The sequence below is a fragment of the Chaetodon auriga genome, chromosome 11, assembly GCF_051107435.1.
Source record: "Chaetodon auriga isolate fChaAug3 chromosome 11, fChaAug3.hap1, whole genome shotgun sequence".
NCBI classification, from domain to species: domain Eukaryota; kingdom Metazoa; phylum Chordata; class Actinopteri; order Chaetodontiformes; family Chaetodontidae; genus Chaetodon; species Chaetodon auriga.
In genome coordinates, this window is record NC_135084.1 from 9,888,863 (window position 1) to 9,915,524 (window position 26,662).

General features: G+C 43.6%; 1 protein-coding gene across 2 annotated transcripts; it reads left to right on the top strand.

The window, feature by feature from the left end:
• The first annotated feature begins 61 nt into the window (after window positions 1-61).
• LOC143328087 (striatin-like) lies at window positions 62-26,511 on the top strand. Of its 2 annotated transcripts, XM_076743009.1 has the most exons (17): window positions 65-421; window positions 11,743-11,846; window positions 14,666-14,739; window positions 16,710-16,788; window positions 17,597-17,767; window positions 18,796-18,931; window positions 19,017-19,173; window positions 20,064-20,174; window positions 21,451-21,594; window positions 21,718-21,854; window positions 22,358-22,533; window positions 23,100-23,147; window positions 23,229-23,350; window positions 23,436-23,603; window positions 23,703-23,843; window positions 24,069-24,257; window positions 24,922-26,511. In XM_076743009.1, exons 1-17 carry the CDS (start codon window positions 209-211, stop codon window positions 25,089-25,091), a joined length of 2,340 nt encoding a protein of 779 aa, XP_076599124.1. In that variant the 5' UTR covers window positions 65-208; the 3' UTR covers window positions 25,092-26,511. The 2 variants fall into 2 exon arrangements, with proteins under 2 accessions (XP_076599125.1, XP_076599124.1); XM_076743010.1 differs by lacking the exon at window positions 20,064-20,174 and having other exon boundaries at window positions 62-421.
• The last annotated feature ends 151 nt before the right edge of the window (window positions 26,512-26,662 follow it).

The window sequence follows — 26,662 nt, forward strand, 5'->3', positions numbered from 1 at the left end:
CTGGGTACTTGAATCGAGCGCCCCCGAGTCAACATGCTGTGGGCGTGGCCCGTGTACTGACGTCATCCAATGACAGCTAGCTGTCAGAAAGTGAGTTCATTCCCCCGAGCCGAAGAGACAGCGTAGTCGATAGGTTTTTGCCCTTCCGTTGGTATCTAGCGCCTCGAATCAGTGAGACAACGGGCAGAGCTTTTCACCGAGCCCGGCCATGGACGAACAGGCGGGGCCCGGCGTGTTCTTCAACAACAATAACAACTCTGTTTTACCCGGCGGTGGGAAAGGACCGCTGCCTGATGGCGACGCTGGGGAGGCGGCTAGGGCGCAGTACAGTATCCCGGGGATCTTGCACTTCCTGCAGCACGAATGGGCCCGTTTCGAAGTAGAGAGAGCACAATGGGAGGTGGAGCGGGCCGAATTACAGGTGAAAACCACATTTCATGTATACACGACCACGCATTAGAGGCACTACCGGGGCACAGCGGTGCTTCTTTGTAGTATTTCGCGTTGAGTTCCTGTGTTTGATTGTTCTGGGTACAAGGCTAGCTCATTAGCTTTAGCTCCGGAGCTAAAGCAGCTGCAGCGCCCCCCTGACCCGACAGCACGACGACTGTTTGCGACCTCTTTACAGAGACTTAAACCACTAAACTTTCTTGCTTGCTTTCGGAGCTGGAAGAGAAGCTTTAGAGTAGTTATGTTGGAAATTGTGTCTAATTAAACGAACAACTGAGACGTCCAACGTCCTGCTTCACTAGCAAAGTAGCTACTTTATGTGTAACGTTAGTGCAAAAACGCTGTGTAGGAACACAGAGCGCCTACCTGCCTACTTATAGCTAATTGTATAGCTCCCCTCCTTGATTTATGTTGCATGTTATTACTAAAACCACAAAAAATGACGTGGAGGATAGGAGTGTTTTGATCGTTTGAGAGCTGCCAGTGCAGACAGTTTAGCACATAGCACGCAAGAGACTGTGGAGTCAGTCTATCCTTTTTATGAATCTTATCATAAGCTAGCTGCCATGTCACTGCCACTCCTAAGAGAAAATCAGAAACAGCTATCGTGCCTGTCGAGGGAAAAAGTCACAGTGTTTTTAATTGGGCTTAATAGTTAGTCCACTCTTTTGATAGTGTATCTGACGCTCAAACAGCTCAAATATTCAGCTGTCTGTAAGATAAGTCAGTAGGTGTCCTGCTGTGAACCAGAATCTTCCATAAGGAAACATGACACTAAATGGGATGCTTAGTGTTTAGTTTGCTTAGAAGCTAATGCCTTACAGATACAGATTCAGTTGGCTTTCTAGGCCAACTGAAATTTTAACTTTCTCACCAAGTTTTACTGGAATCAGCTTTTATTCTTTTTCCATGTTAATTGCACTTGATGGGAGAACTGTACCAGTCATCTTATCGTATGTTTGTAGGTCAATTAGTTGACCGTTTTTTTGTTTTGTTTTGTTTATTTGTAATGTTTACAATATTTGAAGCCCTATCACTACTATGTTTGTGGCTTTAACAGATCTTAAAACAAAATAGAAACTATCGTTACCAGCCGGCATGATCAGATCTCCATACTTAAAGTATATTCAGCAGAGAGAATTACTCTTCACATCATGTGCCAGACCATTCTTATATCCAGTGTTTGAGTAAGCATTGTTGCAGCTGCTAATTGTAAGTCTTCATAAGTAATGTTTGGAATAAAATGTTATTTTCTTTCCATCACTTTCACCCATATGTGTTGCCATAGTTGTTGGATGAAGAGCCAACACTGACTCTTAGGATTTGACAGCCGGCAGCTCCATCCACAGTCTGACCTCAGCTAACAAAGAGACGAAAGGGAGACACTGCATTGTTTTTAGATCAGTGACGTATACCCTGCTCACTGTAGTAGGGTTTTGACTCATCTGGCCCATGTATAAAGCTTCCTGTCTGCTCTCATGAAGCAAGCTTATCAGCGAAGCAGCAGCGACTGCGGCAAAGCACAGTGAGGTTGCCAAATGGCTTACTGGGTGGTTTGTTTGTGGCGGCAAAACAGTGCGCGCTCAATTTGAGTTCTTGTTTTTGCTGCATCAGACCCCAAATGTGTGCCTGGTTGATGTGTTGATGATACTTTGACCTGCACTCGACTCTTAAAATCATCAGGCTTCCTCATAATTGTACTTCAATCACTATAACACAGGAACTGCCTGCATAGATGTTTCAAGAATGAATTCTCTGTTTTGTCAGCTGTGACGGTTTACTCTCTTTTAATATTTTTCTGTGCCATTGCTGCACTAAACCAGGCCAAGAATGATGCCTCAAATATTGAAAAGCTTTGAAAATCTACAAGGGATGTAACCTTGTTGTGTCCTTGAAGGATGTGTACGTATTGCAGACGTATACAGTGCTTTCACTCAGAGAAGGTACTGGTGGAGTAAGCATCAGTGAAGGGACCACAGTGAGGAAGAAAAGATAGAAATTCACTTATTCATCCATGTACGACGTGGATGAATAAGAGCCTTAATGGAAGATGCTGTGCAGCATCTACTGTGTTCATCCTTCTGCAACATACTGCTCATTATGTTCATTATCATGTCCACCCACTTGTGTTTTAATCACAGAATCAAAACTGACATGTAATCTTGCATCCCGAGGACAGAGGGGACCGGGGCACACCGATTCATTTGCAGCCTTTAATTGTTCAGAAAGGAATCTGACTCCAGTCCCCTTTGTCCTCTGGAAGTCTGCTGTCCTCAAGCACCTGATTCAGCTGATTTTTGCTGGAAGATGCACAGAGAACCCTGTTTAAACATATTATCTTGCATGTTCGAAGAGGGTTACATACTGTTCATGGTTTCAGATAAAAGCCCATTAAGAATGTACATAAAGCGATTTCACAACTCAGTGAATACTCTCCTCCCAGGATTTGTTTTCATTGAATGGAAGACAGTTGAAGCTGCATCTTGTGTTGCGTTATGGGAGGAAGGCGAACCCCAGGGCTTGTAGGAATGTTGCCCAGCCAGCCTGTTATGTCATGCTCAGAGCCACTCCTCCCTTCTGAAGCAGCACAGAAACTGTACTGGACATGTCCGACTTGTCCTGCTGCTGTGTGGCTTCTGTGTAGTGCACAGGCTGCTGTCAGTCATGGTTAGACTTCAGTTGAGTGGCCATTGATAATCAATAGATTGACTCAATGAAGCTGATTTGCTTAGCTGGTGATCGTTTACAGCTCTAGTCAGTCTGTCATATGTTATCTTGGTGATGAAAGTGACAATTCATTGATTTATTAGTTTAATCTATAACATGGTGAAAATGTCCATCAGAGTTTCCAAGGTGACATCTTCAAATGTATGGTTTTGTCAGACCATCAGTTTACAGTGAAATAAATAAGAGAAACCCAGCAAGTATTCATATTCTGTCATTTAAAGAAGGCTTAAGTGATTACTTGAATATTAATGTAGTTGTTGATTCATTTTGATTTGATTAATCAGCCAATCATTTCAGCTTTAATGAACTGATAATCAAAATATTTTTGATTAATTTCCTTTCATTTCACTTTATTTTAGTACTGAAATGGGATGATGGGTTAGTCCCATTTGTGTGGGTTTGAAGTTAGATTAGTGGCACACACCAGTCAAGTGTATTTATTTTTAATTAGCACTGTATGCACAGCATGCTGCCATTGACTTTAAACCATTGTTTCGTTGGGCAGGGTGATACATCAGCGTGATCATGTGGCAATTATCATTGGAACTACATTTCAGCTGTTATGTCGTCCAAGTGATTTCAAGTGCAATGTAATCAAAGACCAAAATGAGTTTTTGCTTCACGTCTGCAGAGATGTATGATGTAATACATAAGAATGGAAGACAGTTCATTGTATCGATATATTGTAATGTACATCACTCAGAAAAAAATACTTGCATCAGTGTTGTAATATTGATTTAATTGACATCAGCCATGCTGATCAGCACAGGTCTTTTCCAGGCCTGGTGACTGAGCTTGAGTCGAGTTATGCCCTGAACAGGCCAGGCAGTGCCCCACTGTGCTTCATCAGCCCTCCAGTTATGGGGAAATCCCTGCTCCATAGGGTATCTCCTTGCCAGAAGTATCTGTCAGCAGCCATAATTTGACACCAGGAGAAGGTTGAAGGTGACTCAGGGTGTAAGGTGGCTCAGTGTGGGTGCAGTCTGAAACGGGGACCCACTTATCTTCACTGGATAGAGGTGCCTCTTGTGTTTCTAAAGGAAAAGCTTTTAACGTGAGCAAGATTATTGTATGATTCATGTTATTCAATTACCTATATCCATGTCAGAGAAGACCACAGCCAACTGTGGTGCAGCCTAGAATTGCCCTGCCTTGGTTAGATGACTTATTACTATGACCTCATGTTTACTCTTACTAATGGTGAAGCCCGAGGCATATTTAGCTCAATGGTGCGGCAATAAGAAGGACTGAACGATACACAGACATACACATGCATATACAGTGGCATTCAGAAATGGGTGTCACCGTCATTCCTCAGCCGAAACTACGTCCACCCCCAAGCTGCAGTTATTTTTGTTTGCCCTCTCAGTGTGCGCCTCAGAATGGGAAAGTACAAAAACACACAGTGCATGCCTCCTCACCAAAAATATATGTACCATTTTGTCAGTGTTGTTGCTCTCTGATATAAACCATCAGGTTCTACAAATGTTAAAAAAATACCGGTTCACGTTGAAGCTAAACCACAAAGAAACATTTCTATCCTCAGTCATATGTTTGAGACAGATTGTGGTCATATTCACCAGAAGCGCTGCAAAGACAGTCGTTGCACTGTCTATCAAATAGTCACAGTATAGATGATAGGGAGTAGTTTAAAAGCTTTGTGTTTTCCCTCTGAGAGAGCCTGAAGGGACCCTTGTTTATTAACTAAAGCCTGGTCCTCTGAGCTTTGCTCTTCTGTCCCTGTTTGACTCACACCAGAGCCTTTCTCTACGCTGTAAAGCTGCCTTGTCAGCCTGCTAATTCCTCCATTCACACTTACAGGCTTCATCTGTCTATGTGGGTGTGCGGGACAGCTGCCTGGTTGTGCCTCAGAGTTGCCGGCCTCCACCAATTTTACAGTAAATCTGAGGTTGCCAGGCTGTCAGAGTTGTAAATTGGTGAACCAGCTAGCGCCACCCCTTCTGGATTAAAGTTTCTGTCTTTCACCAAATTAAGACAAGCTTAATTGCCAAGTTAACCGCGTAAAAGACACTTCATTCAAACTCATCAGAAACAACGTAACAGCCACATCGGTTTGTCTTTCCACTGTTCCAACAATTACCAGCTCTGGTTTGGTCAAAATAAACCCTTCTTGACCGTTAGATTGGAAAATCCTCACTGCTGATGTCCGATCTTCCTCTTGCTCCTCTCCCGTGTTGTACCTCTCCTGTCCCTGTCTTCCATGTCTTTGTTGTCCTGCTCAGAGCCGCTCTTAATCACCTCCATACTGTGTTACCTGTCGACAACTTGTGCAACTTGGCTTATGAGTTTGTATTTTCTAAATTATTTTATTGTTTACATTGATATGCAAATACTATGTTAATTTGTAATCCCTGGATACAGATGGGGACCTTTTCATTTGGAAAAACCAGAAGTCAGAGTCATACTGTTTTTGTTTACAGTAATGCAGTATTGATCCAAGACAAATTATTTCATTCTGCACCTTTTTTTGCATCATATAAAATTTTGAGAACTGGGCGCCCTGGTGATGATACACAATATCTGCATTTCAGCTCCAGACACCTTTTACTGGGTTCTTACATTTTGTTACTGATGCAGGCTAGTAAATGGACGGATGATCTCATTTTGCCAGAAATTTAGTCAGACCTACAGATTGAAGCCTTTTTACATTACATTACAGTCTTGTGTTAAATCGCTTAAATCTTCTTGGCTCTGCAGTGCGTCTTTACTCTCTAGATTGTGAAGCTGTTGTAAATGTTGTTTTTCACCATAGTTCTGACCGGACCACACCTTCCAGTCACACGACCCACTTGTCAGAGAACATGCTGATGTTGAAAAATTTAGCTCTTCGCCTGCATACCAGCATGTGAGCGTGTGCACGTGTGCCGTGAGCCTTATGTAATATTAATGCAGCAGCATGGGATGCAGCGCCTTCGTCCTCAAGATGTCCAACATGTTGCCTTTGTTTGCACCCCCTGTCAGGTAGCACTGCAGTGTCAACTTGATGTGAGCCGTGTGACGGCAAAGTGTAAAAATGAGGCTCAAGTGGAAACTTGTGATGAGATGAAAATAACAATTCTGTGTCTCTGTGAAGGTTTTGGAGAGGAGAGCTATATTTTTGACTGAGCAATCTCTGGCAGTATGAGGATTTTCTGTTGTGTTATGGATATTGTACAAGAAGTGAAAGACACTGCTTGGCTCATTCAAGGTAACTGAGCAGAAATCTTTTTTAAATCCCAGTTCGAGCAGCTCACTGTCTCAGCCTGACCCTCAGAGCAGTCCTGACTCTGTGCCTGTGGACACGAGCAGGGTGGATCGATGTGCTGTGTGTCTGCATTTGAAGGAGTGATCACAGCTCCTCAGCACTTCACAATGTAACTCACTGCTTCTGTGGCACAGGAGGAGCAAAATGGAGCCGCGGTCTAAGCGAAACAGTTTGTCTGATACTCACACCCGACAGTCAGTCCAGCGATTTTGTAATATGTGTACATACAGACAGTCGGTATGTAGCCTTCTCAGAGATGCTCTCCAAGGCGGAATGTGGTCATGGAAAGAAAAAGTTTCAGTGCAAAGACTTGTCAGACGGAGGTGAAGAGACAGCTGGATGTGAAACTGGAGTTCGTAGTTAGAGAAGTTCCTTTTGGGGTGATGTTTTCAGCTATGAGACGGTAGAAATTTGTCTGCTGTTAGAAATATTGCCCTACAATTTATACCATGGTTGCAGTGCCTGTAATATCCCTGATGTATGAGACCATTGTAGGCAATGTTGCAGTACATTGCTGCTGGCTACAGTAGCTAGAAAGCTCATTGTGTCATGATGGGCAATTGTCATTTTTTTGTTTTTTCTTTAGTTAACCCGTCCATCCATTTTTGTGGAGCAAATCCTGGTCCAAATCACATTAATTGAATTTTTATTTGTATCAGAAATTATTGTTATGTAACACTCGGAAGTACTGATTAAGCTGTGTTACAATAGTAAATAATTCAAGGCCATAATTTCCTCATTTGTTTTCTGTAACACGTTTATACTTTGGCCAGTATGACAAGGAAACAAATTCATTCTATGTGGTATTAAAAAGGTCTTTAAATGACTCAAATTGAACTTGGTGCTACCTACAAATTCTCTTCTCTCAATTTGTCACTTACAAACATGGATTCAAGGATGAACTGATTAAAATTTGGTGCTCAAAGGTCACTGTGACATTTTCGGTCATAACTCAACAATTCATACACTAATTATGATAAATTTCACGCCAACATCTCACAGCATAACATGATGAAGTGATGGCATTTTACATCCAAAAGGTCAAAGGTCAACTTCACTGTGATCATAATATTGTGCAAAATCACTTTTCAGGCCATTATTCAACACTATGAAGCAGGAACAGAAGGGGCTTTTGGTCCGATGCTTATTTGAAGCATTGTAGTCCACCATAACCTCATTGGTCCGGCTGATATTGAGCTTGATTGTCGTCGTTGATTTTCAAGAACAAATAGAAAATGCACTGCTGTAGCCATGTTACAGTAGTCTCCAGCACCTCTGTCTTGCTTCAGTTGTTTTGCTGCCTTTTTTTCCTCTTGCTACCAGTGTAATGGCATGTGTGGAATGTACTTGGCTAGTCATCAGGTCGGCCATCGTGGTGCTCACTGGTTTGCGGTAACTGTGAGAGTAAACCCGGTGTTCGCTGAAAGAAAGGTTGTTTGCATTGTAAATGTGGGATTTACACCAGCTCCGTTGCCTTCTGCAGCTCCGACCATGGCCGAAGGGCCAGCATGTGTGACCATTTTGTTTGTGAGTAAGCCCTGAGGTTGTATGAGTAGCCACTGAATTTCCCTTACGAATGGAGTGAGCTCAGTTGTGGTGCTCAGATGTACTGGATTTTTCACAGTGTTCACTCTGTCTAGATTAAAAGGCCTCATTGTGTTGTAGATGTCTTTGGCGATGACGCAGAACAAGTCTGGTAGAAAACATGTCTGGAATTCACAAATCCTGCACTTCATGGTCTAAGATTTAAGGTCTTTAGGGAAATATCGTTCGTAGTCATCCCACATCCATTGACTGAAAATGGAAAAGTGGAGAAGATTTAAAATTTGGTGGAATCAGTTTCCTTTTGCCTGATTTTCCTGGTCAGTTTTAAAATGGTAGCGCAACAACCAAATTAGACTTAACTGATATCAACCTAAATGGTGCTGAAAGATATTTAGTACTGACCAGTTTTGTGTTTTTCTGTCTTCAAATGTGTCTCATATTTTGATTAAGTTAGACTGGAAGCTGCTCTGAGGCCATTTTAGCTCCTTTTGCTGATTTTATTTCAAGTAGATAATTTACACCCAATCTAGCATCAGACTATTTGCCGAAGCAAAACGTATTCTGACCAAGTTTCTTACCTTAGCTGACCAGAGTTTAGCCAGTGGCTCGTCTTTCTTTTCCACCCTAGTCTTCCACCCTGGAGACTGCCTCCTTTTCCTGTCTCTGAAAAGCCCTGCACTCTAGATGGATGCCCCATGCTACATGTCTCTTACTCAGACGAGACTAAGGAGCCCTTATCCAGCAGCCCAATAATGCAGGCAGTGTGAGGCCGGGAATTAAATGCTTCCTGTGTCTCTTTGTGGCCCGAGTTGACTCATTGCATTCCTCCCAAGGTTAATGTTTGATGGAGGAGAGATGGCGAGCCAGAGATTCACAGAGCTGCACTCTTCTCTATCTCTGGCACCGCAGGACGCCAGGGGTGCCTGGGCCAGCGCTTCGTTTGGATAAGGAAGTGAATGCTCGCCCGCTATATCAATCAACGCAGATGTACAGTTGCATCCACAGTCCAAATGAAAAACCTGTCAAGCTGTTCTTGTTTGCTCCTGCTTTAACTCTCATTGTTGAAATAAGTGAGATGTTTTCGTGGCACTGTTTATTGGTCATGTATTGCGTTTTTTTCCTTTTCTGCTGCTCAGTGTTGTATTAACATTTGAGACAGAAAGATCGAGCACACTCGGCTGGACATCAAGAGTCCTTTAATGGAAAGTAGCTCTGAAATTAGCCTAATGAAGTATTTGTTGGTTCTGCAGTCCAGTTGCATGTGATACAGCTTCAATGTCCAAAACAGTGGTCCTCACTCGTATTTGGATTGGAGCCACTTTAGCTAGAGTAAGTTATTTAGGGAGCCGCACTGTCTGGCCCAGTCCAAACAGTAATAATTTTCCATATGCAATATTTTCCTAATGCCTTATTTGTGCCCCTGGATGTGCCTCCTCCTCCAATCTCCAAAGACAGCACAGAGTGATCCCTGCTTTACTGAACGTGAGGAAATTATCATCTACACCACTGTCAAACCCGAAAAGCTTTCCATCTACTTGGACAAGTATTTTTCATCAGGTTACAGATAAATGGCTGACTGACACTTCTTTGACTTGGGGCATCACTGTTTTTTTTATTTTTTTTTCTCTGGTTATTGTCCACCCTGCTCCATGTTCACTGTCACTGAGCTTATAAATGCAATAGAGGCCTTTTTTTTTTTTTTTTTTTAGCAAGTTTAACCTTTTTTGCTGCCTTACAATCTTTCTTGTTTTGTCGTTCTGTTTTTAATGCTCAGTGATACTGGCTCAAGATTGTGCAAAGTCAGATGCATAAAAAACATTGTTAAAATCGTTGTCAGTCCAGAATGCATTAGCATAGATCCAGCTGAGGGTTGCTAAACATACAGCAGGGTGAAAAAGGAATCGGAGGCTGTGCAGATGTAATAGATGCAGTGATGTATGAGCTGTGCTGACCCACCTTTCAGGAGCATTAATTTTTGGAATCTGTGCATACTGCTGGCATGAGAGTGTTGCCAGCTGAACTCAGTGCTTTTTACACTGTCAAACTGTGAACCAGTAGCCTAAATCCTAAGTGCACTGGAGCTCTAGAGGTAGCTCGGTATGAGTTCCTCTGCGGAGAAATGCTGTTATTAATACGAGGCAGATTGAGGTGCTGTCATGACTCATTGTTGCAGGCAGCAGCAGCACTACTTGCTATCCGTGTGAAACTGTGATCGAGCCCACTCAAACTCGCACTATCCTCTGCGCGTAGAGTGAAATGCAGGGAAGCAAATCAATATTCATTCCCTTTTAAGATGTTTGGAATTTGAGTGATTCCCAAGAGAAAACTGGAATTCGCTTTCTGAAATGAGACAAGAGCAGGTTGGCACGTCGTGGTTTATCCACGGGTCTATCTTTGCTAATGATTTACTCTGTTTCAGATTTTATTTGCCATTTGTGTTAGTCCAAAATCTGCATTAAGCATTGCACTCAAATTATTCTTCCTTGTCCTCCTGACTGCAGAGTGGCACCTAAATGCCTCTCTTCTGCTCATCGTCTTGCTGTCGACATTCAACAACTGAGATGGACTCTGAAGAAGAGTGTAATTTTGATTAATTGCTGAAATGGAAACAGCAGCATGCTTGTCCTCCTTACTGTAAACAACACAGCCTTTAGAGACTTTAGGGGAGACCTTATTGGATGGACTGGTTATTGTGTCATCTAAATGTATACAATAATAATACAGTGGTTATATTGATCACTTCTGTCCGGATCAAATCGATCACTATGAACGGATGATTTGGGTGGTGAAAGACCTTTATTCAACACCGTAGCTCAGGAACAGAGGGGGACATCGTGACCATTTTTCACATTTGTCTGGATACTGAATTGGTGACGCTAATCTTGGTTGCTCACCTTGAAACTGTGGTGATGTCGTGTTCAGATCTTCCGTGCTGCCAAGTTGAAGATGTGTGTGAAGCATCCGTGTTTTGCAATCAACCCTCTGCTGTAAAATAGTCTCTGATTGAAGAGAGCATTTTTCTTACTGGCACTTATTCACTGCAGTAACGTCAAAAAATACTTTGAATACCTTTTAAGCTTTAAGTCCTTCAAAGTCTGATTTTTTTTTTGTCTTGATTTTTTTTCCCCTTTTTGAGGCCAAATACTTGCGACTGGAACATAGTGATAATTACAGTCGTACCCTGTGTGCTGTAAGATGGATTCAGCTTTGCTCAATGTGTAATCTGCCCTGTTTGCTTTATCTGCAACAGCCCATGGACTGCATTCTTCACTGTGAGCTGCCCTCTACAATGCAAGTGAGCATGTGCACACGCGCATGCATGTATGTGTGTGTGTGTGTGTGTGTGGTACCCAGCAATGTAATGTAATGCTGACTCAGACTGAGTACGTCAACAGCTGCTGCCTGTTACTGAAGAGAGACAGTGGTGTGCCGAGGCAAGGGATTTCAGAGGAGGGGGTTTGTGTATGAGAGAGTGAATAGGTTAGATTAAAATAGAATAGTACAGATTGGCTTTTTATTTCCCATCATGCCACGCATATTGATCTGACATCATCCTATTTCAGTCTTGACAGAAGTAGTTGTTCTCAGATGTTGTCTCATGAAGATTGTCTTTGAAGTCAAGTCTTTGTTGCTAGCTAGCTCAAATCCGAGATGCCAAAACACCGGAAACATCGACTCTATTTATAAAAGCAACTACTGTAAATCTCTTCCCACTTTTAAAATGTGACCTGACAATCTTATTTTTGTGTTTTCAGGCCCAAATCGCCTTCCTGCAGGGAGAGAGGAAAGGCCAGGAGAACTTGAAGAAAGACCTTGTGAGGAGGATCAAAATGCTGGAGTACGCGCTGAAGCAAGAGAGGTGAGTGCCTCACCTCCCACTGCTGCTTCGGCCCACCCACAACACACACAAATACCTCAGCTAGTCTACAACAACGCCAGTTTCCATGTTTTGTACACTTCTAAAAATAAACCCTCCTCCTGAGAGATATGAAGGAGAACATGGGGGTGAGATTCACACTGGCCAACAAATCAACATCAGCTGCACCTGTGCAGAGCTAGCACACCCCTGAGTACAGCTCTCTGCACATCTGATAGTTGAAAAGTGGTTGCTAGCGTTTTAAAGAGATTTCCCAGCTTCCTGTTGTTTATATTCTACCCGTAGCAGTCCCATGTCTCAGCTGGTGTCAGCAGAAGCAGTAGCAGAGTGAGCCCCCCCCCCCCCCGTCCAGCTGGTGTGATGTCTCTGGACAAGAGCATGTGTTGGCATGAAGGCTGTGTTTGCTGTTGGATGCTGATGACTCTGCACCGTCCTCAGTAGAAGGATAAGACAGGAGAGTGGAGGTCTCTCTCCATCTAAGCACACCCCCACAGCAGTCTATCTCTAGCAAACGAGAAGACTTACATTGTTCCCTTTTCATGTGCATTAGCCCATTACGGTCACACAAAAGGTCCCTGTGGTAGCAGCAGTGATGCGCTTTGCATTTCCTCTCCTCCATGATGCGTGGCTGCACCCTGGAACAGATCTATATTTGTGACTACGACGTGTCTCTATCGATGTGACTTTAAGCCATCGAACGTGTCATTCAAATAGACCGTGTGTTTGTTCACCAATTTCCTGTGTAATGATGGATTATGATCAGCATTTCCGGTGCATTCCCTTTTCTTTTTTAAGACCTGTCTGATCGTCTGACAGCTTGTGTTTCTTCAGTTGGAATACACCAGAAGAATCCCTCTAACATTATCAGATAATTAGATGTAGCTCACGTTTTGGCCACTCACAGGTGGGATTTAATGCTGTCACAGTGCAGCCAAGCAATCCAGTCCCTGTTTCCTCTCTCAGCAGTAACCAGAGAGAAGGTACATCCCTGATTCCAAAAGACTTGAGATGATGTCTGAAATGTAAAGAAAAACAGAACGCAGTCATTTGCAAATGAACTGTGTTTATCGACAGCAGCTGTACAAAGTGTTCCTGAGTCTGTGTAGTAGCCTTTATCCAATCATGTGTTCACAAAGTGGTGAACCTCGCTCCACCCTCGCTGATTAGCAACTGAGCCTTTCCAGGATGCCCCTTTCATACCCAATCATGATACTATCACCTGCTACCGATGAACCTGTTTACCTGTGGAATGTTCCAAACAGGTGTTTTTGGAGGATTCCACATCTCTCCCAGTCTTTAGTTGCTCCTGTCCAAATTTGTTTGAAGCTGCCATTAAATTCAGAATAAGCAGATATTTACAAAAATCAGTGAAGTTGATGAGATTAAACATTAAATATTTTGTCTTTGTACTGTTTTCCATTGAATATGTGTCATAAAAGGTTAGCAAATATCACTTTCTATTTTATTTATGTTTTCCACAGCGTCACAACATTTTTGCAATCCGGGTTGTGCTTAATTGCTCTGTGGTCGACCGTGGAAGACTTGTGTCAGACAAATACAAGCTGGGGATGTGTGGAATTCTGTGAATGCAAAGCAAAGCATTGCTGAAATGAGTCAGAGTCCTCCATGGAAACGTAAAGGTTAAGAATAGAAAAATGAAAACTGGGGTGAGAAACGAATGAAACGACTGGCTGCAGGTATCTTAATTTGAGCTGGGAGTTGAGGGATTGTCTGGGCTAATTGAGTTAGACAGGTGTCAAAATAGGTTAGTGAGGTCATTCCTCCAAGTTTTCTTGGAGGTTAGATACGTTTTGTCTACCTCATCATTAGATTTGCTAAGCATGGAATCATCCTCTGGCTGTTTGTAGCGTACATTTATCTACTTTCCTCCAGTGAGATCACGGCAGACTCTGCCTCAGGAGCAACGCTTAACCCAGGATTACTACCACGTTCCTCCGTTGCTAAGCAACAGGTCACGTATCTGAAAGCAATATCAGAAATGGCGTTCTGAAAATACGATGTACCCAATTTAAAATGAATTTGATTTGGATGGGGTTCGCTTCCTCTGGATCACAGGGGGAATGGTGTGGTGGGGGCTGTGTGAACCGAAAGGTATGAGAGTTCTCCTTGTATTAACGCTTTAGTTACGAAACTGCATCTCAAAACAGATAAAAACCAAATATTGCTATTTTCTTTATGTTGTCTAACATTTTATGAGTTTCTAAATGCAGTTTTCTGTGGAATCACATTGTGAGTATGCAGTGTGTGTATTTTGTATTGTTACTTTACATATGTTTTTGTCTAAATTGATAATCCGAAGCAAATTGTAATTCAGGTTTGTTTCACATGAGAGAAGAGAGATGTTAAAAGTGTTTTGCATGTGATTTTCAAACATTTGCAACAGCAGCTGAAACAGTTGATTGATCTGGCAGCCGGTCAATTGAAAATTGATTGTTTTAAGCAGTTTTTTTCCTTTTTTTCTCCGCGTTAATAATCCAAAGCAATTGAAATGATGGTTACAGTAGTTGTTTTCTCTTTCATGATACATGTCGCTATCTAAAACATATTCCTTTTCATGCTGTAATGTTCATGTCAGCCATACTACCCGACAGCCATACATGCAAGTGAATCTCTCTCACAATCTGTGTTTGTGGGAAGTAGAGCAAGTTGCTGTTGGGATGACTTTCAAAGCTTAAGCAGATGCCACGCATAATGAGTTTTTTAAATAGCTTCTCCTCAGACCTTTTTGATCAGCCCTCTTTGCTCACTTGTCTGCCTCCTGTTTTTCTCTTTACTTCCAGAGCAAAGTACCACAAGTTAAAATATGGGACGGAGTTAAATCAAGGTGACATGAAGCCTCCGAGCTACGACTCTGGTAAGTCTACGGCAGCTCAAATAGTCAACTCCACCTCTTCATACTAAATCACAGTGATTGTTGAGTTCACATACCTCAAGTGACAGGACTGGTACGCATGTGAAGGCTGCATTCATGTTGAATCTTGTTTGCCTCGATAGCTTCCATCTCAGTGTCCTTTCCTGAACGCTGAAAGGATGCCATTGTTGTTACAGATGTACAGAACAAATATGGAGATCCTTGAAGAGTCGGTGAATGACAAATGTGATCAAATTGCTTTGAAATGGCATAAATTTAGAGCATTTGTTGGCTCTTTACATAAGAAGAAAAGTCCAGAGCAATTGTTCTTTCAGTTTTATTTCTGATGAAGGCACTCACACGATAAATGCTTGTTTCAACCTGATTACCAAAAAAAATATCAATTTTCTGAAAATTACAGACCTAACAATTAATCTGTAATGAAAATAATTGTTAATTGCAGCCAGGAATATACCTTTTTTAAGTTGTGAGCACTACAAATGCAAATTCCAGTTCTTAAGAGCTGGGAAATATTGGAAATTGTAGCATCTACAGTTCAATGAGAACCCCACCTGCTGATGAAGATTGCGTGATGCGATCGAAAAGCTCCTGGACATCCACCAAATGGATGTTGTGGTGAGATTGTTTCATCAGCTGAGTGAGCTTGAAGCACAGCGCTCTTCATCAAATGTCTAAAAGCTTGGAAAAGTAAAAGCCAAATACTGCTAGAGGTAAAAGAAAAACGCCCACAGCCTCCATAAATGAAGCTTAAACGACGTTATCTGAAATGTTGCTCTCGCCTTTCCATTACACTACCTTATTTTGTGGTCTCACTCGTGTATCGGTGCACTACCTGCTTCTCATCATATTATTGTAGTTAAATTGGCCTCTCATGTTCAAGTCCTCTGCCATCATTAAGTCAGATTGCGACATTTCCTCTCCTCTCTCCTCATCTCTATTCATGAGGGCTGTTCAAAGCACCCGAGCCCTTGAAGTGTTGATGAATGAGGGGACGGGACGGGGGAGGTGGAGGGACGAGGTGTTAGGTTGGGGGGGAGTGGAAGACGGGGAGACGAGAGGTGGGAGGTGTTGCTCGTATGGTGGCGCACCTGCCCGCTCCTCACCCTCCTGAATTAGGCATGACCCACTTTTCGAGGCATCCTCGTCTGTCTGACCCACCAAATCAACCCTCGGCCTCAACGCACGCACACACACACACACACACACACACACACACACACACACACACACACACACACACACACACACACACACCCCATCTAAATCTTATTAACACTTCTCTCTGCTCCATACAAAATTCCCTGCTGATGTGCGAGCAGAGTGCTGACGTTGTCGAATATCAAAGTGAGCTTTGAATCTCATGGTTTGTTTTGTCAGAGCCGTGGACCACCATAAAGAGTGTGTGTTGTTCTGGATGCTGCAGGCACAGAAACCTGTCGTTGCCGTTTCTAGTGTGTCATGGGACATGGTTGGAGCAGAGACCAGTCATTTTGAAGGTGTCAGAATGCGTCATTAAATACCAAACGTCTTGTTATAGCGTCATAGAGCGAGCTGTCGCTAATGAGTTTTAAATCTCTCCTCTTTTTACTGCTTGTGCTGTCGTGTCCACAGTTTTAATAAGGCGAGAATTACCTACTGGGATGTACATTTGGATTGACTGGGTTGTACCATAAATACTGATAATGCTCTTGGACACAACAGTTTCAAGAATATTTTGTTATCTTTACACTAAAAGTGTTGTTCCACTGGCACGATGTAAAGAGAAGCAACATCCTCTTGTATTTAACTCTAACCCACTGTTGACTTACTGAAAGCAGCTAAGTGCTGGATGTGTCTAGTTGCCGGGATGCTGTGATGCAGGAATGTTCTGGTCGTGTTTACAGAGTGGAAATAATGTCAGAGGCTGTGCTGTTTTGTGGAGCCCTAATTTGTGTCCTTCTCTTCTCTGCCAGATGAGGCCAACGAGAACGAGTCTTCTGGATCGCTCAACAATCAGCTGTCCTGGAAACAAGGCCGTCAGCTCCTCAGACAGTAAGTGCACTTGCTTTAATCAATCTGTGACAGTCTCCAACCCAGAAAGCAAAATCACCACGCTAAAATGAACTGTATTGAAGTACCATGATGTTGACTGGCCCCAGTTTCTCTGCAATAGTATTGTTACTGTCTTGTGTCAGACTAACAGCTTTTATGAAGTATGTTACTGTGCCAGAAGTGCTATGGCCAAAAAAACAGTGGGGAAGAGCTCCCTCACATGGGCAGCATTAGGTATTACCTGCTTAGTGTTTTCTCTCCAGTGTACTCAGCTGGCTCAGAAAACTTTGGTTATCATATCATGCTGCTCTCCAGTCAGTCTGTGTAAATAGACCGAGCTCCAGCCTTTATCCCAGACGCCATCAGGCAGCCTCACGCATCATCTGCCCCAACATGCTGGCTGATGAGGCAGCCAATTTATTCTTGACTCTGTGTCAAGGGACAGATCAATAATGTGCTAAGACACCCTCCCTTTCAGCCCGTCGCCGCTCAAACTGCTCGAGCTTCTTCTGCATCCCTGCAGGGTAGGTGTAATATTTGATGAGTAGCTCATCTTCCTCACAGAGCTGATAATCTCGACTAGACCCCTGCCAGAGGACCCGTCACTTCTGACAGAAACAAGTACTCGACTCTTGAAGTCTTTGTGGTATATGAACTTCTTGTCACCTCTAGTTGTAAAGAAGACTTCTTCAAAGGTCCTTTGCACCATGAAAGACTCATTCATGCGTAGCTTCTCCTTTCACAATAAATGACACTTTCAGGACCAGAACAAATACATCCAGGTTTAAGTTTATCTGCATTGTTCCAGGTACCTGCAGGAGGTCGGCTACACAGACACCATCTTGGATGTAAAGTCTCAGCGGGTCCGAGCGCTGCTAGGGCTAGCTGGAGACGGAGGCGGGAGGACAGGTGAACGAACCAGTGCTGAGCCTTTGGTCAATGGGATGGACACATCAACAAAGGGCATGGGCAGCAGAGGGTGGGTATTCTCCTCTTAAGATGTCAGTAGACTAAGTCATAATGACAATATTCCAGCCTTTCTTTCACTGTCATTGTTGAGCTTGACTGACAGTATGATTGAAAACCACCATTTTTAATTGATGTCCAAAAATTTCAGCACAGCTTTTTTGTGACTGTGAACCTTTTGTGGGTTGGCCCAAAATCACACAGTGCAAAGCAGGGGGCACACCATATCCATGCAAAATAGCCCATGAAACATGTGTTATCGCTTGTTTATTATTTCCTCAAAATTCCAAATAGAGCTCAACGAACAGTGATATTCCTCATGAAATAGTTATTAACAGAGTAATTCAAGAATTCATTCAAAACTGTGTCAAGTTACAACAAAGCACCAACACACCCATTTAAACCAGACAGATCCCAAAATTGAATATGAGGTAATGGAACTGAAAACAGGGGGAGTGTGTGTGTGTGTGTGTGTGTGTGTGTGTGTGTGTGAGTGAGTGTGTGAGTGTGTGTGAGTGTGAAAGAGAGAAAGAGGCGTCCCATAGTCCCAGAGTTCAGTCCACTTGGTAAAGGATCTGTTTCGTTTTTCCCACAACCTCAAAACAGTTCAGTTCCCATCCATCTCACAGCTACAAAAAGAAAGGCATCTCAAATGTTTCACTCCATGGAGCCAGGATTTTACCATGGAAAAGCAAAGAGAAACTCTGACTGGGAAATACACACATCCAGCGGATTATACCTCCGTCTGTCCTGACATGAACTCCAGAGCCAAGGCTGATCTTTTACCATGTGTCGTATGTGGCAGTAATATTGTGTGGTTGTCACAAAATCCCACGGCACAGCATTTGGGAACCACTGGTGTGAAGTGGCCTCAAAGGGCAGCACACACCAACATTTGCTCCGTGTTTGTAGCGCTAAAGAATGAGTCAGTATGTAATGTGATGGTGGAAACAAAAAGCCCACTCACAACTTCAAAAAAGCGTTTCAATAGCAGTTGCACGTTGTTAGTGCGTTAATGCGTGCATCATTGTTCCTCAACAGGAAAGCCGAGCTCTCTGAAACTAGCGCCGTACTGGAGGCCTTCAAATTCATTGAGAATGCAGCGGCTGAGTTCAGTGACGAAGATGAGGAAGAGGATAGTGAGGGGAGGGACAGGACTAACGTGGAATCCAGGACGGTAAGAGAAGAGTTCACCTTCACCGTCTGCTCTCTAACAAAGTTGTTTCTCTACTGCTCATAACGCCTCTCAATTACTTCCCAAGATCCTGAGGAAGAAGCCCTCATCATCGCTGGCCAGTATGGACACCAGTGAGGACCCTGACACAGAGGAGGCACTGAAGGGCTTTGACTTCCTGTCCAGCCCTGACGAGATGGACACCTCGCCAGAGTCCAGAGGCAACGGGGACGGCACAGACTGGGGTAAGTCCTGGATCAGTAGAGAGCAGGGTGGAGTTGAAATTGCATGAAGAATGCATCATATAGACACAGCAGATGTATCAGTATCAACAATGTCAAAATGTTACTGATGAACTTTTTTTTTTTTTCCTCTACAAATGTAATGTACACGTTTCAGAGGCACTGAAAATATGGCTCTTTATTTTATGCTGTAATCTTAGAATTTTGCTGCTACTCTAAAGTTGACTTCTTCTCCCAGTTTGGTGCACAGAGTACTCGTCATTCATATACCATGCCGTGGTCATAAATCATGATGTTTGGAGTTTCTCTGTTTAACCCATAGCTTGTGATCTCTTCCACTGTGTGTCCCCATAGCCAGCCTGTGACCACAATGTCTCTTCCACTCCTGTGTGTCGTCAAATCAACCCGACTCCCTTTGAGTCTCACCGGTCCTTAGACTAGAGCCAGAAAAAATGGACTTGATGTCATGATGAGGTGTTTTTTTGTATTTGAACGTGGGTTTGAGTCACACAACAATTTGATTGGCACAAAGATTTTATTTAGTTTGCGATTCCATTCGTCGAGACTTCCCCACACGGCATGAACTTCCCTCCCAGCGCTCTCACTTCTTCCAATAGAAATGCTGAAGAGATGAAAGAGGATGTCTGTGAATGCTCCTGCCAATTATAGACAGTTGAATTCCACTGAGGTGGCAGTGGCCTGCTTAAAGAAAAGATGCTTATTTCAGGTCCTTATGGCCTCCTTCTCTGCTGGAGGTTTCTCGCACCTCCAGCAGAGAAGGAGTACGAGTCTGAGAGAGGCCCCTCACCTTACCCACCCTGCCAGGCCTCTCCGGCCTCGACCAGGGCAGTTCCTCAACAGCCTCTTGGTCTGGTTTTGTTCCCCCTGTGTAGAGAAGGACGAGCAAGGTCCCATTTCTGAGGCCTGGGACGTGGACCCGGGCCTGATAACCAAACTCAAGGAGCAGTACAAAAAGGAGCGCAAGGGGAAAAAGGGGGTGAAGAGTAAGTCCTGTCAGGCGTTGCTGCCTCCCTCCTACTCCTCTCTCTGTAGAGACTTTCCTGAGTTCAGCCAAAAAAACCTCAAATCAAAGACAAAACATCTTTGCTGTTTTTTCTCATCTCCTTCTTTAGCTCCTTATTGGGCCTTTTACTTGGCATCGCTCTGTCCTTTTGTCTGTCATTTCACACTGAATGTCTCCTCTGTCTTCACATAAATGTACTGAACAAGCCTTTATTTTCCAAACCTACTCTAATGCTTGATGCATGTTTTTCTGTCCCCCGAATGTTTTCATTTCGATTCACGCCCTCATCTCGTCCAGCCTGTCACGTACTTCAGATTCATGTCACAGTTAGTCATGATGACACATCCCTCTTTGTCCCGTCTGGGCTTGCACTAGTCTCCACACTCACCTGTTTCCTACATCAGTGTCTCCTCTGGTCGTAATAACGTAATTAGCGGCATCTTCATCCTCATCTGTCAGCCATGATGATACAACAGTAATTAGTAATTTTGCTGCTGTGGTAAATTGATCGCAGTTCGAAGCAGTGACTCATTGAAGTGACTCAGCTGAATGCCTCCCAGCCCACTTCAGCTCTTAGATTTTACATTTATGAGGCCAAAGCTCTCCAATGCTGCTTTTTTTTTTTTTATAGCCACGAGATCAACAGCTCAGTTTGTCTCACTTTCTTCTTGACTTGATTGCATCACAGCTTTTTACACTTGACTTTCTATTTTTGGTCATCACGCCGTTTGTGTGTTATCACTTCTGTGGGCGTGTGGAGAAGATCAGCAGGAGACCTGTCAGGGATTTCTTTCCATCTGACGTTTTTTTTTTTTTTTCCCCATGCAGTTGTGCATTCGTATGCTATATATCTTTGCACCAGGGTTGTGGTTTTATTGCAAGCACGTTTGTTTAAATACTTGTAATAAAAACATCCATAGTTGGCTCACTAAATGATTCTGCCTGGGCTGAGACGTCACAAAATCCAGCTGCGTGTTATATTCCTCTCTCCACACAGCCCACAGTTAAAGATGAACACCTCAATCTTTTCTCCCTCTTCAGTTCATCTAACAAGGACTCTGGACTTGCTTTCATTGTCTCTTCTTTTGCATACTATCATTTATTACTTTATTTCCTTCCCTTTCGGTGCTGCTTTTCCTTCCATAGTCATTCTGTGTGTAATAAAAGATTTTATTGTTTTCGTATTGTTTTTTTCCCTCAACTCTCCGTCACTGTTTGTCTGTTTGGTAACACCTTTGACCTGACTCGTTGACCAGGGCCAAACCGGTCCAAGCTGCAGGACATGCTGGCTAACCTGAGAGATGCGGAGGACTTGTCCCACGTGCAGCCCCCATCCACCCCCCAGTCTCGGCCCAACGCGGTCCGGTTCAACGAGCACGATGGGAACCGAACAGATGAAGGTGCTCGAGCAACACCAGTAGATTGTTGCAGCTAACTCTTTGTTAGACTGGCGTAAATTCTCTTCTTCTCTGACTCGTCGTGTGGACAGTGGTTGTATATTAAGTTATTTGTTCTTTCCCCAGTTGAGGCGCTGACCTTCCCGCCCACCTCAGGGAAGTCGTTCATTATGGGCACAGACGAGGCCATGGAGAGCGAGCTGGGCCTGGGGGAGCTCGCTGGACTCACCGTGGCCAACGAGGCCGACAGTCTGGCATACGATGTGAGTAGGAAGAGGCAGAATGGATTTTAAGAGCCGTGGGACCGTGCCGCTTGGGAAAACTGTTTCTGTCCATGCTATCGTTGGAGCCTTCTGAAAACTAGCCTTCACACCTTCCTTCTCTGATCTGCAGCAAATTTACAGAGTCACATCACATGCTGAAAACTTCCCTTTTGTGTCTCAAACAGCTATTTTTATAGACGGTGTCAAGGAAGCTGCTATTAAAGATGTCGTATTTGGAGATATCGGTTATAGCATGGTTTTAAAGCCAGGGTGATCTTAGTGTGATAGCAGGTTTTTACAGAAGTTGGTGGTTAAAGGATGTTTATTTGTAAGACAGACAAAGCATTAATGGCAAAAAAATGGAATTGAACAACAGCTCCCAAAATGAAAGAAACACTAAAATTTGGGGTGTTTTAATCTCACGTTTCACTACAACTGAATGTAGTAAAGCTGCTAACATTGTTTATTGGATGTTGAGTTCTGATTAGATGTCCTGTCCTCAGATCGGCAACAATAAGGATGCCATGAGGAAAACATGGAACCCCAAATTCACTCTGCGGAGCCATTTTGACGGGATTCGAGCTCTGGCCTTTCACCCAGTGGAGCCCGTCCTCATCACTGCTTCAGAGGACCACACACTCAAGATGTGGAACCTGCAAAAGACAGCTCCTGCCAAAAAGTAAGAATGTCCTCACACAAGTTGATTACCTCCAAAACACTATTCCAGTACAGCCCAGAGCCACTCCTCATTGATTTCTGTTTCAGCCAAAAGGAGCAAAATGAACAGCTTTAAATTTACTATTGCATCGATTAGCTGTCCACTCCTCCCTCATAGACTCTGTTAGAGACACCAGTACTCAGACAGCAGTGTGTTTGGTTCAGTCACTTTGTTCCTGAGGCATCATGAGAAAGAAAAGCTCTGTTGTCGACTGCAGTCCCAGAAGGACTATAGCTTGTCTTTGTGGCTGCACTGTCACACGATTCAGCTACAGGAAACTGTCCCCATGTGACAAAGAACTGACAGCACTCTGCTCCACAAGACTCATAATGTCACATCACAACTCTGCCACCCACACACACTCTGTTGTGATGTGATGTGTTTATTTTTAGAGATGAAGTCATTTCAGAGTTGAGGTATTGGGAATAATGTAACAGCAATAATGTTGAACCTAATTATCGACACATATGACGGTGCCACTGTTTGGTTTTCCACATTACATTAATGAATGCATTGTTTGTCCACAGGAGCGCATCTTTAGATGTGGAACCCATCTATACTTTCAGGGCCCACAGGTAAAAACACTGCACACAAATGGAAACCATTGTTTTAAATGAGGGAGACGTCTTGATAACTCGTCATTATTTGAACCACAGGGGGGCTGTTCTGAGCGTGGTGATGAGCAGTTCAGGGGAGCAGTGTTTCAGCGGAGGGGTTGACGGGACTATACAGTGCTGGAACACCCCCAATCCCAACATCGACCCCTACGACTCCTACGGTAAACAGCGTGATGTGTTTCCTTTAAACCTGAGGCTTATTGAATCATTGCAGCTGACGTGTTGTCTTGCGTTTCTCTGTGGCAGATCCATCAATGCTGCGTGGAGCATTGTGTGGACACACTGACTCAGTTTGGGGTTTGGTGTACAGCAGCGCACACCAGCGCCTCCTCTCCTGCTCTGCAGATGGGACCGTGAGACTGTGGGATGCCAACACCACATCCCCTGCACTGGCAGTATTCAATGAAGACAAAAGTACTGACTTCAAACACATATTATGATGTTTTTCCCCTAAATATTTGCATTATTGAATAGATAATATAACATACATGTATCTGTCTTTCTGTGTACTAGAGCTAGGAGTTCCCTCCTCAGTAGACCTGGTGTGCAGTGAACCGGCCCACCTGGTCACATCCTTCACAAATGGGCAGATTGGCCTATTCAACATGGAGACTCGCCAGCTTGTCCTCAGTCTGGAGTCCAATTTGGAGCCAGGTAGGGACTGGAAAACAGCATTTAGACCTCTGATCAGGAAAATTCTCCAGTTGCCAAATCACCTGTTGCGAATGAACCTGTTTACCTGTGGCATGTTCCAAACAGGTGTTTTTGGAGCATGAACACCCACACGTCGAGTACAATTTCTGCAAACGATTTCATTCACGCCGATCCGTTGGTCTCCTTCTGTGTGATGTTTAATGATGCTTCTCTGTTTGCAACCAGGCACTCCCTGTCAGATCAACAAGGTCCTCAGCCACCCGACTCTTCCCATCACCATCACTGCACAGGAAGACCGACACATCAAGTTCTTTGACAACAACAGCGGGAAGCTGATTCACTCCATGGTGGCTCACCTGGATGCTGTCACAAGCTTAGCTGTAGACCCTAATGGACTTTATCTCATGTCAGGCAGTAAGTACCTCTCAACCCGACCACTGTGCATCAGAATTCATGAGAAAATGAATCTTTGATAACAACTGCTATTTTACATGTAGACCAAACCGTTATGTGATATCTCTTCTACATCATTCTACCCACGTCACCGTGGTAATAGGAGGTTTTTAAAACTCCCGACCACCAGGGGGCAGCAATGACTAGTGTTTCACCTGTAAGCTACACCTGGTCTTGGTTAGACAGAAGGATTTTGGTAGACTGTAACTGTAACCGAGCTGTTCTACAGTGGGTAATAATTAAATACATTTGATGAAAGTTTCTTCAGTTTATATTACAAACAGTACAATCACTATGATGGAAAGAAAGCTCATTTTGCCTGAACAGTCTTACTCCACCATGTGGTCGGGTGACGTTAGATCATAAACCTGAAATCTGGGGCATTTCTAGTTACCTCCAAAAGTAGTGCACCGGCGGTACTTCATTTCTTTGTAATTGTCTTCTGCGTGCTGATGGACATCGTCATACATGCAATTATCCAGGAGTGTGTGCTAGATAAAATCAACAGGAAGCAGCACTCCAAAGCTAAACACTTACTTCACAACGTGTTACTCCCAACACTGCTTTCATTCATTTCATTTGGATATCACAGTAAGTGACGTGTCACTCATCGTCTCCTCCGCAGGTCATGACTGCTCTATCCGACTGTGGAACCTGGAGAGTAAAACCTGCATCCAGGAGTTCACGGCTCACAGAAAGAAGTTCGAGGAGTCGATCCACGACGTGGCGTTTCATCCGTCTAAATGCTACATCGCAAGCGCCGGGGCAGACGCTCTCGCCAAAGTGTTTGTATGACGCGGAGCTGCGTCTCTCCCTGCAGCCCCGCTCTCTGACTCAGCCTCCCATGATCAGGGACCAATAGAGACACGGGAGGGGAAGGACCTTCAGGCATTGGTCCAGTCCCGCCTCTCACAGCCCACTGGTTTCATGTCGGACTGGTAGACTATGTAGCCGCTAGCCTCAAACGGGCCATGACTCTCCATAGAAAGGATCGGCAGGGAGGGCAGTCAGGAGGAGAACTGCTCTCTAGTCTCCCATCTACCATCCAGGCAGGCCTGGGTGTGACAGGCCACCGTGCCACCCCCTCTACAGACAGACTAAATCTTAACCTCCATAGCTAGGAGGCTCAGGACAAGTGTTAAAGAGTGTGGAGTGGAGAAATGAGGTTTCGAGCCGGTCTTCTGCCCCTGTGACTTCACGCTCGTCCTGCATCCCTCTGGCCCTTGACCTTCCCTCAGACAAACCAGGTCCGGGCTCTTTACTCCAAGTCAGGTTTTGTGTTGTGTTGTTCCAGGCATATGGGGTACTGAAGACTCGCTGCAGCTGTCGTGGAAGCCTCTCACTTCTTCTTCTCTGCTTCCCAGATTGACTCTGCTTGCTGGCCTGCCTTTATTTTCCTTTTTAAAAACACGTATTGACAAATGTGCCTTTGCTTTAAAAAGGTCTTGAAAAATGTTATTTTAACAAGCTTGTTTTGGGGAACGGGGAGGGAGGGGACGGCGGACAAACGGAACTGGTTGTAACAATGTTGTCGATTTTAACATTGGATGTAAAATTACAAATGCTTATAATAAACAAAATATATATTCAGTCTTAAAATTTACTGTGCAGCGTGAGTTTGAGTGCTCCTTTTTGATAAGTGTGGTTGGGGAATCAATTTTGTGCATTTCAGGACAAATCTGGTAGAATGATACAGACCATCAAATATAATGCCTGTCCTTTAGATTCAAGATATTGTACACTTCATTAGTAAGATTACAAACATAAGTGTCCAAAGTAAACCATCTTGGTTATATAATTACAATTCAAACTTGGTTCTAGATGTCCATTTTACGAATAACTGAATTGATTTTGGCCAGTTTGCTCTTGTTTGAATTGAATGGCTTGTACTGTATGTAGTTTTCCCCAACTGTGTGGACATGCTCGACTACAAAGTGATGTATCATGTCCAGATATTTACAGTAGTCCAGTGTTTAGCAGGAGATTAGTGCAGTACTGTAGGACTGTTTGAAGTAATGAGTTAATCCAATCCAACACTGAGGGAAGAGATATGTCCTGCAAATTCCAGTTTACTACAAACTGTGATCCTGGGTTAAAAGAAACAAGTCAATCAAGATGTTGTACGTGTAGAGTACAGCTTCAGATGAGCCATTTTCTCAGTCACTGGTTTGTATATGAAAGTATGTTCAAAATAAAACCTGCTGTAAAATCTTAACTGGGCTCTGATGTTGGTCATTTGACAAATGTGATAGCTGTTTGCAACTTGAAGAAACCTTGGGTTTAGTGAACTCTGATGTGGGCTACAACTTTTTTCAGCCTAAATTTGTTGACATTTTGGCAAAATGGCGCCATTCAAAGGATGCCAA